A 23,206-nucleotide genomic window follows, 5' to 3' on the forward strand; every position below is an offset into this window, starting at 1 on the left:
CAGGAGACAACAAGCTGGCGGATCGTAAGTCTATCTAACTAACGAACGACATTTTTTATCTAAGTTGCTAAGCCTGTCTCGATATGCAATAAGTCCATTTATCGCACGGTAAAAAAAAAAAAAATGAGGGCGGTAATTTTCACGGTTGTGTTTTAGCGCCACGTGCGTGCATACATTTGTGCATGCGTGTACACGTGCATGTTGACGGCATACACTACTGGCCAAAAGTATCGGCCCCCTTGCAATTCTTTCGGATAAATGCTCAATTTCTCCCAGAAAATGATTGCAATGACAAATGCTTTAGTAGTAATATCTTAATTGATTTTGCATGCAATGAAAAAACACAAAAGAGAATTGGAAAAAAAAACCAACTCATTAGCATTTTACACAAAACTCAAAAATGGGCCGGACACAAGTATTGGCAACCTCAGCCTAATACTTGGTAGCACAACCTTTAGACAAAATAACTACCAACAACCGCTCCCGGTATCCAGCAATGAGTTTTTTACAATGCTCTGTTGGAATTTTAGACCATTCTTCTTTGGCCAACTGCTCCAGGTCTCTGAGATTTGAAGGGTGCCTTCTCCAAACCTCTCCACAGATGTTCTATGGGATTTAGGACTCTGGACTCATTGCTGGCCACTTTAGAAATCTCCTGTGCTTTCTCTCAAACCATTTTCTAGTGCTTTTTGAAGTGTGTTTTGGGTCGTTGTCCTGATGGAAGACCCATGACCTCTGAGGGAAACCCAGATTTCTACATTATGCTGCAAAATTTGTTGGTAGTCTTCAGACTTCATAATGCCATGCACACGGTTAAGCAGTCCAGTGCCAGAGGGAGCAAAGCAACCCCAAAATATCAGGGAACCTCCGCCATGTTTGACTGTGGGGACCATGTTCTTTTCTTTGAAGGCCTCATTTTTCCCCCTGTAAATTCTATGTTAATGCCTTTTCCTAAAAAGCTCTACTTTTGTCTCATTTGATTGGAGAACATTTTTCCAAAACCTTTTTGGCTCTCTCAGGTAAATGTTGGCAAACTCCAGCCTGGCTTTTATATGTCTCTGGGTCAGAAGTGGGGTCTTCCTGGGTATCCTAACACAGAGTCCCTTTTCACTCAGATGCTGACAGATAGAACAGGTTGACACTGTCGTACCCTCGGACTGCGGGACAGCTTGAACTTGTTTGGATATTAGTCGAGGTTCTTTATCCACCTTCCGCACAATCTTTCGTTGAAATCTCTCGTCAATTTTTCTTTTCCATCCACATCTAAGGAGGTTAGCCACAGTGCCATGGGCTTTACACTTATGGATGACAGTGTGCACGGTAGACACAGGAACATTCAGATCTTTGGAGATGGACTTGAGATTGCCCATGCTTTCTCACAATTTTGCTTATCAAGTCCTCTGACAGTTCTTTGGTCTTCTTTCATTTCTCCTTATACACACAAGGACACAGGACAGAGGTTGAGTTAACTTTAATCCATTTTAACTGGATGCAAGTGTGATGTAGTGATTGCCACCACCTGTTATGTGCCACAGGTAAGTAACAGGTGCTGTTAATTACACAAATTAAACAAGCATCACATGATTTTTCAAAGGGTGCCAATACTTTTGTCCAGTTTACCGTATTTTCAAAGTTTTATGTAAAATGATAATGATTTAATTTTTTCCCCCATTCTCTTTTGTGTTTTTTCATTGCAAGCAAAATAAATGAAGATATTACTACCAAAGCATTTGTAATTGCAATCATTTTTTGGGAAAAATTGAGCATTATCTGACAGAATTGCGGGGTTGCCAATACTTTTGGCCAGCAGTGTTATTTCCCTACCTTCGACCCACTTCACCTCTCAAATCCTTCTTCTCTTCCCATCCCTTTCTTGTGAGCCTAACGGCACACGCACAATCTAATGGGACAAGAATATTTTTTATTGCGCTCCTCCTGTGTAAAAGGCCTTTAATCGCTTCAATTAATATTTAATACAGATTCAAATGAACTCGCCTCCCGGGAATGACCGAGCTCACTTAATTATGCAACGACACACACTTGGATACGCAGAAATTGGGAGAGCTTTGCGGAGGGGGTACTTTTGTATACGCAAACATTAGTAACGTCAGCGCAAGTCGTCGTTATGATTAGCGGTGATGACGCTTATTGGTTGTCATCGCTCCGCCCCTCGCAGCTGTGGTGAATGCTCGATTTGGAGTGTGGGTAGATGAAAGCAAAAGTGGGAAATTGGGCGCTCCATCTGAAGGCTGGTGGGGGATTTCCCCCCGCCCCACCACCCCCATTTCATATTGATGCCCCGGGTAAGGAATTATGCACACAAGCAATAAGCACGAAAGGGTTCTACGGCCGAGACGAGAGACGTCGGCGGCTCAAGGCGCCACACCAGAGAACTCATCGTGGTCAAAATCAGAGGTGGAGAGAGTAGCCAAAAATTTGTGTTACTTCACCTTTACCCCGTGTCACTGATGTATGATTTATTTTGTAATAAATGAATAAATCATACATTGGTGCGACAGGGAGGAGGTTTTTTTTTTTTTTTTACAAGAAAAACAGAACACAAGAAGAAGTAAATGGTGTTATATTTATATAGCGCTTTTCCACCTTTCAAGGCGCTCAAAGCGCTTTACACTATCTCGCCATTCACCTACTGGTGACGCAGCACCAGGAGCAACGTGGGGTTCAGTATCCTGCTCACAGATACTTAGACGAGTTTGTCAGGGCGAAGAATCCAACCCACAACCTCCGGGTTGGGGGACAACTACTGCACCACTGAGCCACACCACCCGTGTGTGAGAAGGAGACTGCAATAAGACAAACAATGGCAGTAGAAGAACAAGCACAACAGGAACATCACAAGTCAGCCATCACCGATCACTGCGAAAGGGAAAACCACAATATGGACTGGGCATAGACTTCATAACCTATTGACATGACACGGGAAACGGGGCCGATTCGTAGGGGGCCTACTTTCAAAACCAAAGCTGCTGCCGACCGAAAACCAAAACAGGCACCTACCTTAGCCAAATACGAGTCTCTTTGAGCAGCGGCATCCAAAAATTCAGTCGTTCCCTTATAAAATCCTGATTAATTATTTTTTATAAAAGTATAACCAGTGTTGTTAATCTTACTGAAAAAAAGTAATTAATTATAGTTACAAATTACTTCTCCCAAAAATTAATTGCGTTAGTAACTCAATTACCTGAATGTAAGAGTAATTAGTTACTTGGCAAAGTAATTGGTGATAATTACTTTTTTTCCCTCAAAAAACAGAAAAAAACATTGGCCACACTATGTGAAGTTTTAAAAGGTTTTTGGTACAACTGGCCCGAGCCCAATTCTTTACCCTAATTTACCCTTTACCCTGAATCAACTGTTAAAAGTTGTTAAAATGGCTCCCATTATTGCATTAGTTCCCTTCTCTCTACTTTCGACATATGAAAGTTTTAAAACTGTTTCATCATTTAAAGATAGATTCAAGTCAAGATTTTGCCGATTTAGAAGTATTTTAGATAAAAAGTTACCTAGGTTCGCTAGGAAGCTTCTCTACAACAGAGCCGTCCTAAAAAGTCTACTGCTTTAAGATGGCGGCTGTTTACTAACGCATCTAGTGCCATGTCTGTCATTTTGTATCTAGTTATATCTATATACAGTATATGTGATATCTACCATGTCTACCATATCTACCATAACATGCGGGCGTAGTTTGTAGGCTATCGGCTACAACAGGTATTATTGGAGCTACCTAGCATCGCGTTTGATCGGCGTCACAACTTTCTTGCCTCCTCCCCACTCCTGCTCTGCTCTGTCGTCTCGGTGAGTCCGTCTCCCTCAGACTTTTCGACCAATATTATAACGCATAGTAACGCATGCCTTGCCTCAGTAACGGTAACAGCGTTGCCAAGATGAGAAAAGTAATTTATTAGATTACCCACTACCGAAAAAAATAACGCCGTTAGTAACGCCGTTATTAACAACATTGAGTATAACACAACTTAAAATGGCTATAAGTCTCCGATTTTACACTAAATGCACAAAACTCACCAAATGCAGAGATAATCACCTATATTTTCAGGACCAATAGCAAAATGTAACATATATAAGTTTTTGACCAAAATGGCAACTTTTTTTTTTTTTACCGCAAGTATTCAACAGCTAATAAATCACTCAATTTAACATCAGAAATTTAATACTTGAGGAAAACATGCAGAATCGATTATAAATAATATGTAAATAGATTACTAATAAATTCTATATACAATCACAACTTATTATAGAATATAATAGCCCTTTATGATCATTATACACTATATACTGTTAGCGAATGAGACTAGCGGCCGTCTGACGTAAACAGAGCTTTTATGGCAAAAATTCTTGTGAATAAAAGCCTAAATCCCCGAATTCTTCATAGATATGGACATAAAACAGTCTCGCTTCTTGGTTAATAAGCAAAGAAACCGTGCAGTTAGCGTTTATTTTACGTATATTGTCGAGTTAGCAAATGAGGCTAGCGGCCGCCTGACGTAAACAGAGCTTTTCTGGCGAAAATTCTTGTGAATAAATGCTTAAATCCCCGAATTCTTCATGGATATGCACGTAAAACCGGAGCCGAGGACCATCAACAGGGACGAGGGAGCCTACATGCTTTCTACCACCTGGACCAGCATCCTGGAAGAGTGAATGCTCAGCTGAGGACATGACTTACATGTCAAAACAGTGACACTCTGATGAAGGCGCAAGTAGACGCCGAAACATGTCAGGTAATTAAAACAGCCAAAAAAAATTGTCTGGGATAAAGGAAAAATTCAACTAATCTATAAGTGTAGACAAAATGAACTCAATACAACAATTGGCTAATTTGCATAGCAAATGTTCACGGGCTTATATGCTATAAAATTCAAACAAATATTCCCACAGGAAAATGGTATATATAACTCTAAACTAAGTTAAGAATGCATGACCAAACAAATTAGCAAAAAAAAAAAAACATACCTTATGTTGCTCTTAACAGGGTGCAGCTTGTTAAAAGTTACGTCATATTCACTGTTGCCACTAGAGGGAAGTGAATCCACCCAAATCAATAAAACTACATGAAACTTTCAAATCATTACAACACCACTCTAATTAAATGAATCGTCAAGCAGCAAAATTTAAGTGACGGTAATGTATGTCGATTCTATTGATGCCAATATACTCAGATTCCATTGAGGCATATGTAAGTCCGTGCCATTGACGGCAATGGACGTCCAAATTTCCCATTCAATACCAATGGCATTAACATTGCATTGAGGCCAATTTAGACAGATGCCATTTACGGCCATGTTTGTCGATTCTCTTGTTGCCAATGTACTTGGATTCCATTGATGCCTATGGATGTCGATGCCATTGGCAGCCATGGACGTCCAAAATTCCCATATTTTCAATGGCATTTACTTTGTTTAATGTCAATGACGGCCATGTTTGTCAATTTTATTGACGCCAATGCACAGATTCCATTGACACGAATGTAAGTGCCATTGATGGCCATGGACATTCAAATTTCCCATTCATTTTCAATGGCAAAAAAACAAATGTCCCCAAATCACCAGGCAATGACCCCAAATGTCCTGATATGACAAGAACACGCCCCCCAAATGACCTGTATGACCAGGACACGCCCCCCAATTGTCCCCAAATGATCAGTTATGACCAGGACACGACCCCATATGACCTGATACAACCAGGACAGGCCCCCAAATGACCTGTTATGACCAAGACACCCCCCCCAGATGTCCCCAAATGACCTGATATGACCAGGAGGTGTCCCCAAATATTCCCAAATGACCTGATGAATGAACCTAGCATTCATAATGGCACTAATCTGATACCAAAATAATCCAATATTATTAGAAAAATAATCCAATATTATTAGAAATGCTTTTTTTGTCTTATATTGTCTGACAACTCCAGAACTAAATGACCAAAAGATTGTAAATCATTTAATTGACAAGATTCTAATTTATTTAGGAAAACAAATAAAACCAGACAGACGGCCAAAACAAACGTGGTGATTAATGTACAAGTAGGATGGGGAGATTGTATAAATGAAGCGTTTTCAAGGGGCGGCGCTCTAAGAGTTTCATGCGGCCGACCGCCGCCGGATGACGAAGGCTCCCCTCTGTAGCTGTCCTAGGTAGATCCTCATTTTTGTGCTGTCGCTCGTCTTCCTCACCCAAATCTTCAACAACAACAACCAAAAAAAAAAAAAAACTTTAGACAGCAAAAAGGACGTCGTCCAAATGGACCTTTGGAAGAATCGCCCACCTCGCTGGTGGCCACTGAGCTGATCACGCAGCTGATCTTTGTGTTGTCTTTGGACTCCAGATAGATGGCCTGGCTCTTATGGTACCTGGGGGGGGGGGGGGCAAAGGAATGCCGATATTCAACAAATGGAATCCAATCTTTTACCGTTTTCATATAAGCATTGTTGTTTTCAGCGAAAGTATTTCATCGACAAATTGTTATTGTACGTATCGTTAATCAGCCTGCGTCATAGCCGTGTTTGCGTCGTGTCATTCATGTGACATGCTGTGCCCAACCCCCTATTAACAGGTGTCCACTCCAGACTCGCTTGTTTTGAAACAAATGGCAAGATTTGCTTTCTTATCTGAGCAAGAGAGGATATGCAATGTTGTTTTAGCCTTTAAAAAGTCTATCCTGAGTGATCATCACCTCGTAGTGTTATCGTAGCATTCGCGTTAGCTTCAGCGTGGCGAGCATCCTCTTAAATGTTTAAAATCCGTGGCATTTAGGCTGGTATAATTGAAAATAATGTACGGTTTTCCCGTCTAGTGTTTTTTTTTTTTTTTAATTCAGAAGAAGTTTAGCTCCAAGCACCTCCCGAGAAAGTTTAAGTAAGACTTACATTAGCGTTAGTCCCGCTCACTGACTTTTGAGTTTGACAGATAAATTCATGACGTACATGTCCGTGCAATAATTCATTAAATAATGAAATAATAACATTTTACATGAGCTGGTATTTTAATTAATGACATGGTATTTTAATTATTTAAGTAATGACACATTTGAGTAATTATATATTTCCTTTTGTCCCATTTGGTCCACCATATTTTTGTGGTGTGACTATGTAAACAGGTGTAGCAACCATGGATGGTAAACTGCAGCCATCTAGTGGTGAACATGAGCCATGCAAGAGAAGACAGGAGTCCTAAATCACGACATAGGGTTTTCAGACTCGGCTTAATAAAGCCCTGGAGGTGGATGACGCACCATCTTTTGTCGTAGTAGAGCCTTCCCTCCTCGATTCGAGCTTCAAAGCGCTGCGCCGGGTACTCCATAGGCGTCGAGGGCACATGCTCTGGAGATGACGGTGACACTATGGGAGAGGTAGAGGCACTTTAGAGACAGCGCATTGGGAGATGTTAAAGGTGCTATGAACACAGGCTAAACTTAAATGAAAAAGAAAAAATCAATTGACTGAAACTTTTTTTTTCCTGAGGCTAAACATTGTAGGGGTAATACTCCCGAGGTGGTATTCAACTTTATGAGTTGGAGAACTCATCCCATGTAAAGTCATTTAATGCCGATATAGATAGCATTGGCTAACATAAAAGTCTTGCTTTATGTGAGTTGGGTCATACCTGGTCGTTTAGGAGACTTGAGCTGCAAAGACAAAAGGTGACAAGGTGTAATTATCAACACAAAGTTGCTCAAATTGGGTTCTTATTGATGAACGAAAGGCCCTTATTTTGTTGCAAAAATACATCATATACCACTACTAATTAAAAGATTGTATTTTTTGTTAATACAGTATTCAAGGAATAAGAATTCAAGAGAATAATTCATCATTGCCCCCAGCTGGCCAGCCAATATAATGTCATGTATGTATCTATGTATGTATGTGAGTACCGTAATTTTCACACTATAAGGGCGCACCTGACTATAAGCCGCACCCTTCAAATTTGGCATGAAAACGGCATTTGTTCATAGATAAGCCGCACTGGACTATAAGCTGCAGCTTTTCTCACTGTATTATAGAGCAGGGCGGTAAACCAAAAATTTACCGTTACCGAAATTCTTCACGATGACCGACGTAATTTTGACCATGTCGGTAAATTCGGTAATTTAATAAAAGAAGAAAATATAGTCTTTTCATCCCGCTTTGACTCTGTGTTGTTCGGCTATGTTCATTCCCCTTTAAGAAAGCAGACAGTGTGCTTACGTTTGGAGTCACATGGTTTTCAGGAAGCCAATCAAACAGAAGCCCGGTAGGCTAACGCTAGCAGCTAACGCTAGCGGCTAACGCTACAAGTAAACGGGATGAAGTCGGGCTTAAGTTAGCTTCGCCAAACTTTCACCCGACATTAAGTAAACTCTTGACGGGTTCCAGATAGGGATGGAAAAACCGAGGCTTTCTGAAACAATGAACCACTTTTTAGACAACTGCCCTAAATTGAATCACTGTTTGACACACTGCAAGAGCCCCATCTACTGGATAAACAGTGCACGTTTCTTTTTAAAAGTAAAGTTGACAAATTGCCTCAGCATTACATATCTTCAATAGAATTAAGTGGATGTCGTCTATTTCAACCAGGGGATCGTGTCGTCATTAAGTGTGATTTACACAATTAAAGTTGACCTCTTTAAGCCTGTGTCATTGCTTTTGTCTGTGAAGATGTGTTCAAAGCAGTATTTGTAATACACGACAGTCTAGGTGGATGTGTCGTATTTGTATCTATTCTAAATATCTAAACGTATGCCACTATCTAGTGTATAACCATGTGGAATGATATTTTTCAAGGCATACAAGCTGTTATAAATGTTCACACAAGAATTCTTATTGTTTACAAGATTTTTTTTAATACCTAATGTTTAGACTGCATGTGCAATTGTTAAATTGAAAGCTGGTAAATAAATTTAACGAGAAACTGTTAATTTGTATTCCATGCATTGATTCAAATTTTCAAATTATATAACAGCTTGCTTGGGCGAATTTATCGTCATTTATCGTTATCGAGGTAAATCTGCTCAATTTATCGTGATACGTACTTAAGACCATATCGCCCAGCCCTACTGTATTATGAGATATTTACACCAAAATATATTAACCGCTAACACTACTTGACAGCGGCATCATACGGCTGTCATAAGACCAAATGAACCACCATGAAGCTTTGACCCAATTAGCTGCCGAGCTTCATTGCTTCAAGAAGCTTAATTTGGATGTCATTGATCCCTTGGGGCAGACAACCAACCTCTGCTGCCACCTGCTGTCAACACTGCTGTCATTCAACATGCCTCCTAGCATGCAATGCAGCGCTACAGATGTAAATAATCAAAATTCATGCTCTGTGCTAATTATTTCTTCTGTTACTGTTCCAGTGGTTTCATTAATTGGTAATTATGGTATTTGGTAACACTTTATTTTAAAGTGGCGCCAAAAGACTATCATTAGACAATCATAATTTTGAGATGGCACTGTCATGAGCATTAATGAATGCTTATAACAGATGTGATTTAGTGTTATCCGGCAATTGATCTCACTTTTGAATGGATGCAAAAGATCCAAGCTGGACATAAATGGAGTTAGTGACATAATTTGCCGGATAACACCTAATGACATCTGTCGTAAGCATTCAGTAATGTCCATGGTAGTGTCATGTCATAAACAATTATGACAGTCTTATGATGCCGCTGTCAAATGAATTGTTAACTATTAAACCAAATAAATCAACAAATATGCCTCACTAAACTTCAAAATTTAAAAAAAGGAGCGTCTTATAGTCCAAAAATTACGGTAAATATTCATGTTAAGTGACCAACCGTGAAAACAAAGTATTTATTGGACGTGAGTGCTTTGTGTTGATGACATGACAGTGAACTTGGAAAAATATTGTTCCAACTATACTATATACATTAATGCAGGGGTCCCCAAACTTTTTCCTGTGAGGGCCACATAACTTTTTCCTTCTCTGATGAGGGGCCGGGTCAGTTTGTAACAGAAAAAGTGTGACGATTGCAGGAGTGCCTAAATGTAAAAATTTATTGTTTTTCCAGAAAGCCACAATCAAATAACCCTTTCTGAATTCTTCACGGAATAAAATAAAATAAAATAAAAATAATAATATAATATAATATAATATAATATAATATATAGGGCTGTCAAAATTATCGCGTTAACGGGCGGCAATTAATTTTTTAAAATTAATCACATTAAAATATTTGACGCATTTAACGCACATGCCCCGCTCAAACAGATTAAAATGACAGCACAGTGTCATGTCCATTTGTTACTTGTGTTTTTTGGTGTTTTGTCACCCTCTGCTGGCGCTTGGGTGCGACTGATTTTATGAGTTTCACCACCATGAGCATTGTGTAATTATTGACATCAACAATGGCGAGCTACTAGTTTATTTTTTGTTTGAAAATTTTACAAATTTTATTAAAACAAATACATTAAGTGGGGTTTTAATATAAATTTCTATACCTTGTACTAACATTTATCTTTTAAGAACTACAAGTCTTTCTATCCATGGATCGCTTTAACAGAACGTTAATCATATTAATGCCATCTTGTTGATTTATTGTTATAATAAACAATTACAGAACATGTACAGTATGTTGAATGTATATATCCGTCTTGTCTTATCTTTCCATTCCAACAATAATTTACAGAAAAACATGGCCTATTTTATAGATGGTTTGAATTGCGATTAATTACGATTAATTAATTTTTAAGCTTTGATTAACTCGATTAAAAATTTTAATCGTTTGACAGCCCAAAATATAATATAATATAATATAATATAATATAATGTAATAACACTATTAATCGATAATAACCAAATAACCCTCTCTGGGTTCTTCACAGAAAAAAGCCAGGAAATAAATAACACTATTGACCCCAAAAAAAAAAAAAAAAAAAATTGTTCAGGGGGCCGGACCAAATGTGCAGGTGGGCCGTATCCGGCCCGCGGGCCGTAGTTTGGGGACCACTGCATTAATGTATTCTTAAACAAAAAAAAAGCTGTCAAGCAATTAAAATTTTGTTTAATCACATGTAGTTCATAGCTAAACCGCAATTAATTGCTTTTTGAGTATATATTTTAAGTTTTGAATACACTTCTAACACAGAAGTGGACCAATGTGCATGATTTACATTCTAATTTAAGCCTAATAAGAAATAAAAATTGGATAATTTTCAATTCAATTCGATTGAAGAAACATGTGAATCTTAAATGATTACCTTATTTAACGTTCGGAGATCTTCCATGATCTGGTCGTCTGTTAGCAGATAATTGAGCTGTGGTGTGAGGAGTTAAGGGAAGTGGGATAAATAAATGCCACAACAACTACTTACTTTCTGTATGTGTGTTAGAAACAACTGTTATGTTAAAAATCAGGACGAGAGGGAACCGTTTGCCTATACTGTACAGGAAATACTGTCTTGAGTTCAAATTCTTGGTCACCTTATGAAGAAGAGTTTCAGAAATTATGATTGCATAAGCTGAAGTAATATTTGTTTGGGCAGAGGATAAAGAATATAGACTTCAAACGACATCCTCGGCGTCCAAAAGGTTACAAGGAAGTGCAGATAGTTCCTACAGTGTCAAGCCCCTATAGACATTATAATATTCCTGTACATATTTTGATTGTTTGTAGTCTCCTATTTGAGAGATAAAACACGGAGAGAAGAAAAAAAAATCATGATTAAAATTTTCAGATAATTATTTGAAATAGATGCCTGAAATTCCACAGTTACACCACATGAGGCAGTAGAGTACATAGTATGTAAAGGATATCAGGTGCTGGCTTTCTTCTCTTATCTGGAATGGGCACAGGATCATTGGGTCTTCTTCTTAGCTTCCGGGTCATGATAGGCTTGACCTCCATGGAATCTGGGAGAGATCCAAACTAGCCATTTTACAAAGGAGGAGTTCCCCAAAACTTAATTCCTTACCTCCTGTGAGCTCCATGGTTAATTTCTCATTCTCGATCATCTTCTTCTTTTCCTCCAGCTCAGCGATGAGATTTTCCTTAAGCTCTACCTTCTTGTCGTCAAACTCCTTGACCGCCGCCTTTTTCTCTTTGATGTAGTTTCTCTCCACCTGCTCTGTCTGAATGAAAAACATGCAAATGTAAAAAAAAAAAAAAAAATTTTTTTTTTTTTTTTAAAAAGTGCCTGATTAATAGCGTACCGCACAAATGCTATTTTTAGACCGTGACGTCGCCATCGTAACCTGGAAGGGGGTCAACATAGACACGCCCTCGCATACAACTCTTGTTATTACTACTTGTTTTCTGCCGGTAATCTTTCAAAAAAGAACATGTCGAGGAAACACTGCTGCTATGGAACCTGTAGAAACGACTCTAGACATTATGACATATGAAGGATGTTTCTTCATACGTTTCCCGAAGCCAAAAAAGAGGAAAAAATGACTTGGTAGGTTTAGCTCAGTAAACATCTTGTTCGTACTCTATTTACATGCATTTAGCATTGGAACAAACGCGAGCTTGACCCACCTAGCAACAACTGCTAATGTTATGAATATTAATGAGCAAAAGTGATGTGTAGCGTGCGGTACGCCATTGCAGATGAACTCACCTCCAGCTCAAGAAAGAGTTCTGCAAAAGAAGAGACGACAACAATTACTAATCAGGGTTTTTTGGCAGACCTTTTAATTTTTATCTTAAGTCTTTTGGACAAAATACTTGTTGGTCTCAGTGTTGTTCTATATTATCCAATGGCTGATAACATTAACCAGTAAAAGCATTTGAAATATCAGCAACGCTTTTTCCGCTAATATGGATGTTAGCCTAAAAGTTAACATACAAGCTTGCAACCTTAGTTCATGAACTTGTCACAACATAGTACAGTTTGGCATAGCAGCTACACTTATACTGCTGGCCAAAAGTATTGGCACCCTTGCAATTCTGTCAGATAATGCTCCATTTCTCCCAGAAAATGACTGCAATTACAAATCCTTTGGTCATAACATCCTCATTTATTTTGCTTGCAATGAAAAAACACAAAAGAGAATGGGAAAAAAAATTAAACCTTTACCATTTTACACAAAACTCCCGACAAAAGTATTGGCACTAGTGATGCACGATAATACATTTTTCAACCGATACCGATAACCGATAATTTCCTCCTCATTCCTACCGATAACCGATAATGTCAAGCCGATAATTCTATTAAAAGATTTATGTAAAATTTTAAACAAAAGAAAATATTACTGTGCAAAAATATAATTTATTGCTTTTTTTTTTCCAACATCTAAATAATGACATTGTCTGACATTGTGTTATGGTAAACTTTTGGCAACAATTACTTACAGAGTAAATACCTAAGTTGCACAAAAATGCCTTTAAAAGTAAGCCATTCCTAACATAACATTAATACACTGCAAAACACACTTCCTTAAAACTAGTCAGTTTTAAGTGTAAATCTATTGGAAATAAGTGAAATTATCTGCCAGCACTTCATGTGTATTTCTCTCAGATTTCTTGGAAGAAAAATAGCTAGCTGAAAATAATCTCAACAGCCTTATTTTAAGCAATACATTATTATACTTAATCCTAAAAAAAACTTGGAAGAAGAAAAGATTTTGAATATTTGTGGCTACAGAATATTATTGTTATTTCATTACAACAGGAATGTGCATATTTAAATTAATAAGTGTTAATAAGTGCCAACAAGTTTAGATTATCTACTGTGACTGGAATTGAGCAGACAAATAAGTTAAATTAATTTGAAAAGTGATTGCTAATGTTATATGCTTTGTTGCACACTGTGAAAATGATTAACTCAAAAGAGCGCGATGTCATGTACCCATTCTGCAGCGCTTTGTTTACACTTGCGGCACTCACGAGTCGCGACATTCGCTTTACAGCAGCTAAACTGATAAACGGCAGTACTATTTGGATGCAGTTGGAGCTCGCATCTCCGTGCGTGTTGTTTTGTGCCTGAGTTTTGTTAAGCCGAAAATAAAGGCGGCATTACAAAGTCATCTGACCGCTCGTCATTTTACATACTGAATGTATTATTGACGGGCTGACTTCGTTTTCTCCATGTTTAAATTATCATCTAAACACTGTGCCGTCATGATAAGCTTGCTGACTGGACATCACTTTTCCAAATGTAGTGGTGAAAATGTGATTGGCATGTTTTTCATGAAGAATGGTGGTCGTATAAACTGCATTATTTTTTTATCCAGGGCTTTGGCTCTCGGGTCATTTCGGTAAAAAAAAAAAAAATCGTGTCTCGTCTCGGCGGCAGCTACGTTCGTACCGGATAATCCGCCCGCACCGGCCGGTTTGCCGCGGCGTATTCGGGGCCTGGCTCTGCTCACACGCCGTGAGGGAACGCTCGAGAAACCGGGGTGTTCGCCGGAAGTCCTGAAGCCGGGGAACCGGGCTCTGCCCGCCTCGCCATCGGCCTCGCCATCAAATGATTATGTCATCAGCAACCTTTCCCGAAGCCTGATAATAATCCTGATTATTTTGATTCAGGTGTTTTGGAGGAGGGAGACATGGAAAACACGACAGGAAAAGTGGCACCGAGGTCCGGATTTTGTGAACCCTGGTCTAAAATTCCAGCAGGGCATTGTAAGAAACTCATGAATGGATAACGGAAGCATTTGTTTGCAGTTGTTTTTTTCTAAAGGTTGTGCTACCAAGTATTAGGATAAGGGTGCAAATACTTTTGTCCCGAGTTTCGTGTAAAATTATATATTTTTTTTTTCATTCTTTTGAGTGTTTTCACTGAAAGCAAAATAAATAAAGCTATTACTACCATAGCATTTGTAATTGCAATCATTTTCTGGGGGAAATTGAGCATTATCTGACAGAATTGCAAGGGTGCCAATACTTTTGGCGAGCAGCGTACATAACATGTTAAGTCCGTGACCGCAAATATCGGTCTTGTTCGATATCAGTATTGGATTTTGGAGTCCAGACAACTGTATGAATGATCGGTTTTAGATTGAATACAAAGATAATCCATCCATCTGCGTAACAGTAACCAAGAAAAATGTCCTCAGTGTTTCCCCTAGGATTTTTTGAAGCTGTGGTGGTGGGCTGCATCGGAGTCGGACAGCCTCACCATGTCGTGCCACAGCGAATTTTTTTTTCTTCATTTTTTCCCCCAAGAAGAACCATAACAAAGATATATTTGAAATATTTCATTAGCCAGGCTAATGTTGTACCTCTCAGCTACAGTACATGTATGTAAAATGCGTAGCTGATTACAGCTACGTTACCCGATGTACTAATGCGACTTTTTTTCTCGTGGCAATAGTACGACTTACATCTCGTAGTGACTCAGGGTTGGCAACCCAAACTGTTGAAAGAGCCATATTTGACCCCCAAAAAAACACAAAAAAAACTGATACAGTATTTCTGGAGCCACAAAAAATTAAAAGCCTTTTACAAGCCTTATAATTATCGATACTAGCTATATTAGCCTACTATAGAAATACGTAATTAGCCTTCATGATTAAATGTTTGTTTTCCCTGCAGTGGATCCTATAGAGAATGACGCACCACGTGACTACTCTGTTGTACTATGCCACCACAAGTTTAACTTCATTACAATATTAATGAATTGAAAGAATGTTTGTGTCATGTTTGTCCTCCTAGAAATCCTATTAAAACAAAAAAATATATTTCCCTCCCCCATCTTTTTCCATTTAAAAAAAAAAAAAAAAAGCTCCGAAGCATCGCTAAAGAGCCGCATGCGGCCCGAGAGCCGCGGGTTGCAGACCACCGTCGTAGTCCTCCTTTTTCCTTTTATTTGACCCTCATAAGTACTACATTACCACAACAATAACAGTCCTTCTGTCAACTGACCCATTTAGAGCACTGGGGGAATTCTAATAGCCGTGTAAAGAGTTTTACTTGATTCGGTGAGAAGGTGAATAGTTTTTTCCCCGTTGTTCGTAAACTAAATTTCCACACAAAGGCACGTCGAGGTACCATTAACTTAGCAAGGAGAGGTATGAGAGTCATTTTTCGAGTGTCCCAGAGCTCGCGAAATTTGGGTGGGGGGGCGCATTTATCAAAGTTTCGTCAGCCGTAATTGTCTGAAGTTGGCGCGCCGGTGTTGTGCCGAAAAATAGCCACTCCACGTGAAATGTCCCCCCTGACGGAGCGCCCACACGTCACTCGTACAAACAGCCTTTTCTTACCAATCGATGGACACAGAAACGACGTTCTTGTACCGTGAATATGTATCATTTTACTCTGCTTGAACTGATAAATCGTTTACTGTGACCAACGCTCTGAAAATAGAGCAAGGCTTTATTTTGGGCCCCGCCTCTCCGCAGTCTCTCAGCGCAAGTTAGTCAAAGTTTGCTTTCCGTCCAAGACGGCCGTCCACCGCTCACTTTCGCCGAAAAGTCCGATCCAAATTATTGTAATGCCCCGGATATGGGCAAGAAGGAGAGAAGTCTGTATTTGCTTACCCACTTTATTGTGGTAACAATAATAAAGAAAAACAATAACAAAATAACAGCGGGCTGCTACAACATGCGACCGCTATCTCTCGCTATCTCGCTCGTTCTCCCATTCTTCCTACTCGTTCCCCTTGCGTCTCTTAAGGGGGGGCCTGCATAGTTACGAACATTAGGCTACAATACACAATGAATAGGTGTCCGCTGAACTCCTCCCACTCGGCTGCCGCTAGTTTGAAGCGGCCTTAAAAATGTTTTTTTATTTAAATAAATAAATAAAATACATCTCATTTGCCAGGCGTGGCGGCTTTCATTTTAGTGTGGCGGTGCGCCACAATCTGTTGAATATAGGGGAATCCCTGTGTCCTTATGGTTGAGTCACTAACCTGCATTGCGTAGCCTCTCTTTGTACTGCTGATCTAACTTCTTCATCCTCTTCTGATACTCCTGCAGCGTACCTTCAAACACAGCAGGGCCATAGAGAGAGGTCTTAATTGTTGTTCCAGATTCCTTATTGATCATTTAGCAACAGCAGTAGCTTCAAAACATTAGTGCAACGGCACCTTCTTGTAATTGCTGCAGTTGTCTTTTCAGAGAAGCCAGCTTGTCCTGGTACATTCTGTAAAGAATCTCACTTGGTGATTTCTTCAAGTGCTTCGAACACTTTCAAACCTTTTTCACACGTACTGCTCTTTGATTTCCACGTAGTCATCTTCGTCGTGCTTGGCGAGGTCTGTTTCGCTGGCGTCTTCCGTGTCTGCGGTGACAGTTACACAAAAAAATGACAAAGGAGCATTGACTGTTCACAGCTTGAAATATATTCAGCGAAAGATCACGGGGTCTCGGGTAAACGGGTTTCTTGAGCATCATGCCTGCCCGGAAAACTTTCTGGCAATCCTGGACTGTCCAGTTGACCCAGGGCAAGGGTCAGCAACTTGCGGCGCTTTGATCTCTCTGATATGGCTCAATTTTAGTGCTACAACGATTCATCGATTAACTCGAGTATTCGATTACAATAAAAGATTCAAATTAAATTTTGCTGCTTCGAGTATTCGTTTAATTTAAGTGGTGTTGTAAAGGTTTATTTTGAAAGTGTTTGCATTTAGTTTTATTGATTTGGATGGATACACTGCCTTCTAGTCTGCCTCATTTCACATGGCTGAATCCAATTGCTCCCTGTTAAGACCAACATAAGCTAATGTTGTTGTTTTTTTTAATACATTCGTAATTTAGTTTATAGGTATATTTAGCCTGTTTTTGTGGGAATATGTGTCTAAACCATTTGTTAAGAGCACCTTAAAAAAAAAAAAGTTTATAGCATTTAAAGCGGACTTTTGCTATGTAAGTTAGCCAATTGTTTTTTTTTGTAGATAGATCCTCATTTATTATACCGTTTGAGGCTCAGCTCAGGTAATTTAATTTTTCATGTTCCTTACCCGATTACTCGATTATTCGAACTAATGGTTCATCGATTAATCGACTACTAAAATAATCGATAGCTTCAGCCCTACTCAATTTATAAATAAAACAGGAGTATTTGATTAAAACATAGTGTGGCGGTTATGAAATTTAACAAAGGAATTTGGAAGTCAGCCTCACTTTCTTTGAAAACAAAATACACACGCATACTGGCCATTAATTCACCAACTATGTAAAGTCATGGTGCCACTTTCCATGTGACATCGTGAGTTTACAGTCGTATGAAAATGTATCTGAACCTTTTGAAATTCCTCACATTTCTGCAATAAAATCCCCATCAAATATGATCTGAGCTTTGTCAAAATCACACTGATGAAAAAACAGTGTCTGCTTTAACTAAAACCATCCAGATTACAGATTTTCATATCTTAATGAGGATAGTGTGCAAACGATGACAGAAGGGGGGAAAATAAGTAAGTAAGTGAACCATCACATTTAATATTTTGTGCCCCCCCCCCCCCCCCTTGCCCAGCAATAACTTCAACCAGACGCTTCCTGTAGCTGCAGATCAGTCTGGCACATCGTTCAGGACTAATTTTGGCCCATTCTTCTCTACAAAACTGCTTTAGTTCAGTCAGATTCCTGGGATGTCTGGCATGAATCTGTCTTTAGGTCATGCCACGGCATTTCAATGGGGTTCAAGTCTGGACTTGGCCACTCCAGAACGTGTATCTTGTTCTTCTGAAACCATTCTGAAGTTGATTTACTTCTGTGTTTTGGATCATTGTCTTGTTGCAGCATCCATACTCTTTTTTAGCTTCAACTGTCTTACAGATAGCCTCAGATTTTCCTGCAAAACCTTTGGACTCCTTCTTCCATTGATGATTGCAAGTTGTGCATGCCCTGAGGGAGCAAAACAACCCCAAATCATGATGCTCCCTCCACCATGCTTCACGGTGGGGATGAGGTGTTGATATTGGTGAGCTGTTCCATTGTTCCTCCACACATGACGTTGTGTCTTACTCCCAAACCATTCAACTTTTCTTTCATCAGTCCACAAAATATTTTGCTACAGCTTCTATAGAGAATCCAAGTGCCTTTTTGCGAACATTGAACGAGCAACAATGTTTTTTTAGACAGCAGTGGCTCCCTCTGTGGAGTCCTCCCATGAACACCATTCTTGGCCATCGTTTTACATACAGTTGATGTGTGCACAGAGATGTTGGACTGTGCCAGTGATTTCTGTAAGACTTTAGCAGACACTCAAGGGTTCTTTTTTACCATCTCTGAGTATTGTGCGCTAACTCTTGGCGTCATCTTTGGTGGACGGCTACTCCTTGGGAGAGAAGCAACAGTGCCAAACCCTCTCCATTCGTAGACAACTTTTATGACTGTCGATTGATGAACATCCAGACTTTTAAAGATGGTTTTGTATACTTTCCCAGCTTTATATAAATGTATATAAATCAACAATCCTTGATCGCAGCTAGTGCTGCAACGATTAATCGATTAACTCGAGTATTCGATTAAGAAAAAAAGATTTAAATTTTGCCGCTTCTAGTATTCATTTAATTCAAGTGGTGTTGTAATGGTTTGTTTTGAAAGTGTTTGCATTCAGTTTTATAGATTTGGGTGGATACACTGCCTCATTTTACATGGCCGAATCCAGCTGCTCCCTGTTAAGACAAATATAAGCTAGGTTTTAATTTGAGCTATTTTTTTTTAATGCATTCGTAATTTAGTTTATAGGTATAATTAGCCTTTTTTGTGGGAATATGTGTCTGAACCATTTGTTAAGAGCATTTTAAAAAAAAAAACACGTTAGCATTTTATAGCATTTAAGCTAGCGGACTTATGCTATTGCCTGGCACGGCCAGACTGTTCTCCCTGTATTTTTCAAACATTGAGAGAAAGGTCTGGAAACCAGCCCATTAACTGCCTCTCGAGCAGGTACAAAATCAATCGACAAATCAGATTCGATTGTTAGCGTGACAAGTTCTTAACGAGCCACGTCACTTTTGCGTGTCGGAAGTCGTCTCCACAACAACACAGATGGTGATCAGGGGAGCCGAGAATATGTTCCAATCCACGGTAAAATCAGTTTTAAATTACCAAAAACACATCGTCACGAGTCATTGACAACAGTCTGTCTCGCGCTAGCCATATTGAATAAACTCAGCTCTCCTCGTATGTTTACTTCCGCGCGCAAATCCCTCGTCCAGCCCTCGTCGTTTTACTAACGTCACATCTGCCCGTCACTGATTGGTCCACTCCGCTGTCTGTTTGCTGTGGCTTGCTCCGCCCTGGAAATTGTATCCGCTGAATGGTGGCCAGACTCAATAGCTGGAACAGCGGTGAGTCTGGTGTACCAGGCAACTTATGCTATGCAAGTTAGCCAATTGTTCTTTTCCTGTACATAGATCCTCATTTTTGTTTTTTTGTTTTGTTTTTTTTTATAACGTTTTAGGCTCAGTTCAGGTATTTTAATTTTTTACTCGATTATTCGACTAAACTAGTTCATCGTTTAATCGACTACTAAAATAATTGATAGCTGCAGCCCTAATCGCAGGTCTTCAGACAGCTCTTTTGACCGAGCCATGATGCACATCAGACAATGCTTCTCATCAAAACAATTCTTACCAGGTGTGGGTTTTATAGTGGGCAGGGAAGCTTTAAACCACTTATCATTGATTAGTACACACCTGACTAAAATTGTTTGGTTTCAATTACTCTTTAAGTATCCTTAGGCAGAGGGTTCACTTATTTTTCCCCCTTCTGTCATTGTTTGCATGCTATCCTCATTAAAATATGAAAACCTATGTTTGGGTGGTTTTAGTTAAAGCAGACACTGTTTTTACACCTGTTCAATTTTGACAAATATCAGATCACATTTGATGGTGATTTTATGCAGAAATGGTGAGGAGAAGCGGCATGGAAAATGAATGAATGAATGAATGTGAGAAATTCCAAAAGGTTCACATATTTTTTCATACCACTGTAATGCACATGTGAATTCTATACGAATGCTACGAGTTACATTTGGGGTGTGATGATTAAATACAACAGAACAGTAAGTCTCTGTCATTGTACAGAGTACAATGAGATTTAAAGCTTTGCCATCATGTGCACCGCATAAAACGAAAGCAAAAGTACAAGCTAATATAAAAAACAGGTTACAGTTTACACAGATTGCGAGTAAAGTGAAGGCGTATGGTGACTTTCATTTTCGGACAAATCTCTTCAAGTTGCTCGCAATATTTTGTCTTGTCAGCAAAGAAGAAGGCTTGTGCGTGGCACTCGAACCCACCGCAAAGTAGGAGGTGAACCCTCGTCTCGTTCCCGTCACAAAGCTCTAGGATTCGGCTGTCTTTTTTAGATGGGCCACTAACGTGAGGTGACAAGGAGGCTATACTTTTTTTTTTTTTTGCCGCATGGAAAGGATCACTGCGAGACCGGCCGGCTGGCCATTCGGTCGACTAACTTCTCCGCGGCTTCATTATTTGCTTTCTTCCACCTTTTTCATATTAATCCCACCGGTGTCAGTCAAAATAACTCGCCGATCAGGAAGCAGATATTTTCGCTGTTTGACTTGTTTTATTGAAGAAGCTAGTACGAAGCGCGTGCTAGCTCAAGTTAGCTCTGTCAGCTGTTTTGAAGACAAGCGGGGGGGGGGGGGGGGGGCTTCAAAGAATCATTTCATTTCAAAAAATCTTATCGAAAGCAATATTAGACACACCATTCAAACGAAAGTGTGGGTGTCAAGTTTGGAAGGCGAACCTTGGTTGGCTGTCATCGTCGTCCCGTGTGTCTTTTCGCCGTAATGTCGTCACGTCTGATTCGAATGAATGAGTCTTGTTTAAAAAAAAAAAAAAAAAAAGGTTGTGGGGGCGCTGTGTCCAACTAGCTGGACTTTTTACGCTATGCTAATCGTTTGATAGGTTCTTTGCAATACGTGCGTCACTTCAAATGAACATTAAAATTAAAATGACACTTTAAGTCCGTTACGAAGCATTAGCCACGTTAGCCAATGGAGTAGGCTGCGTTAGAACGCATTTCTACTTAATGCACAAGTAGCATAACTGATTTACGAATACTGTACTGCATAATCGAATGTTAGCACGAGGTAGCTAACCACGCTAAATCGCGACATAAACAAATTCTGAGAATACGCCTCCTAACACATTCGTCATTAGCCTAGAGCGACGAAACACGAGTTTGGCGCACTAATTAGCGTGAAAAAATAGTATATTGTTCAAGCACACAAGACAGAGAAAAGGCAGTGTTTTTGTTGTTGTTTTGACTTGTGTTCGTCAGTTTTCTCTTTTTACCTTCCTCCGAGTCTCTCCCTCTAAAACTGCGCTCGTCGTCGTCGTCCACGCTGTCGAGCTCCTCTTCGTCGTTGTAGTAATCCAACGAGGACGAGAGCAAAGCGGCGGTGGAAGCCATGGAAAATTTAGCAGTTCAGCCTTCCCACCCTTGTGTCCGAATGAAACCGAGAAAGACGGCTTCAAAAAGGAATTAGGTTTTTTCCCCCAGTGTTGTTGTTGTTGTTTTTTTTTTGCGCGTACCTCCGTTCGGCGCCTACAAAAAGCAAAAGACCCCTGCGAGACAAGCGGCGTACTGCGGTGCCTGTTTGAAAATAGAGACATTTTAAAGTCAAAAGTGGGACAACCTTACGTTAATTTGATCTTTAACTCAATATTTTATGTTAGGTAGCTCGAATTTTTTCATTTTGAACATGTTTAATTGGCGGTTTAACCTTGGCGAGCGGTCGTTAAGGTTGGCATATTTACGGTCACTCACGTGATAATTAGGCTTGAGAGTCAACAGTCTCCAGCCCAATCACAGTGTAAAACACGCCCAGTTCAATCAAAAGCAGCCCAAATGACAACCAAGATGTTTCACTTATACAACGCAATCTATATTTTTTTTATATAATAAACAGCTCAACAGTGGGAGACACTTTTTAGGAGAAATCATTGCTATTTCGCCTATAAGCATCATGGGAGATGTAGTTCTTCTTAGAAAAGTTTAAAACTTGTGTTATTTTTATTTTGACAAACAACAATTAAAGCAACACTAGGTAACTTTTCAACTTTAATGGAATATTTTCGTAACATTTGCGATAATATGTGTAACCGGAGTGTCAGCGCCGCCACGCGAACCCGCGCGGGCACAATATTTCCACTCGGCAGTTACGTACATTAACCGCTGTGCCATAAGCTCGAGCCAACGGCACAGCCGCCAGCGCGCCCACATGAAGGAATCGGCAGGGAGGTTTCCACGCTCCACAACGGACCTGCATGTACCTGTTACACGCACCCCCCGAAACC

General features: G+C 39.6%; 1 protein-coding gene across 2 annotated transcripts; it reads right to left on the reverse strand.

Moving 5' to 3' along the window:
* Window positions 1–5,976: 5,976 nt before the first annotated feature.
* suds3 (SDS3 homolog, SIN3A corepressor complex component) lies at window positions 5,977–22,322 on the reverse strand. Of its 2 annotated transcripts, none has more exons than XM_057831719.1 (12): window positions 22,202–22,322; window positions 17,142–17,211; window positions 17,018–17,073; window positions 16,841–16,912; window positions 12,605–12,624; window positions 11,960–12,116; window positions 11,802–11,897; window positions 11,246–11,307; window positions 7,641–7,662; window positions 7,270–7,375; window positions 6,304–6,388; window positions 5,977–6,217 (listed from the first exon to the last, which is right to left on the reverse strand). In XM_057831719.1, the coding sequence occupies exons 1-12, from the start codon at window positions 22,317–22,319 to the stop codon at window positions 6,119–6,121; spliced, it is 963 nt and encodes a 320-aa protein (XP_057687702.1). In that variant the 5' UTR covers window positions 22,320–22,322; the 3' UTR covers window positions 5,977–6,118. The 2 variants fall into 2 exon arrangements, with proteins under 2 accessions (XP_057687702.1, XP_057687701.1); XM_057831718.1 differs by lacking the exon at window positions 22,202–22,322 and adding an exon at window positions 21,651–21,744 and having other exon boundaries at window positions 5,978–6,217.
* Window positions 22,323–23,206: the final 884 nt, after the last annotated feature.

This window comes from Corythoichthys intestinalis, chromosome 3, assembly GCF_030265065.1.
Source record: "Corythoichthys intestinalis isolate RoL2023-P3 chromosome 3, ASM3026506v1, whole genome shotgun sequence".
In the NCBI taxonomy this organism is placed as follows: Eukaryota; Metazoa; Chordata; class Actinopteri; order Syngnathiformes; family Syngnathidae; genus Corythoichthys; species Corythoichthys intestinalis.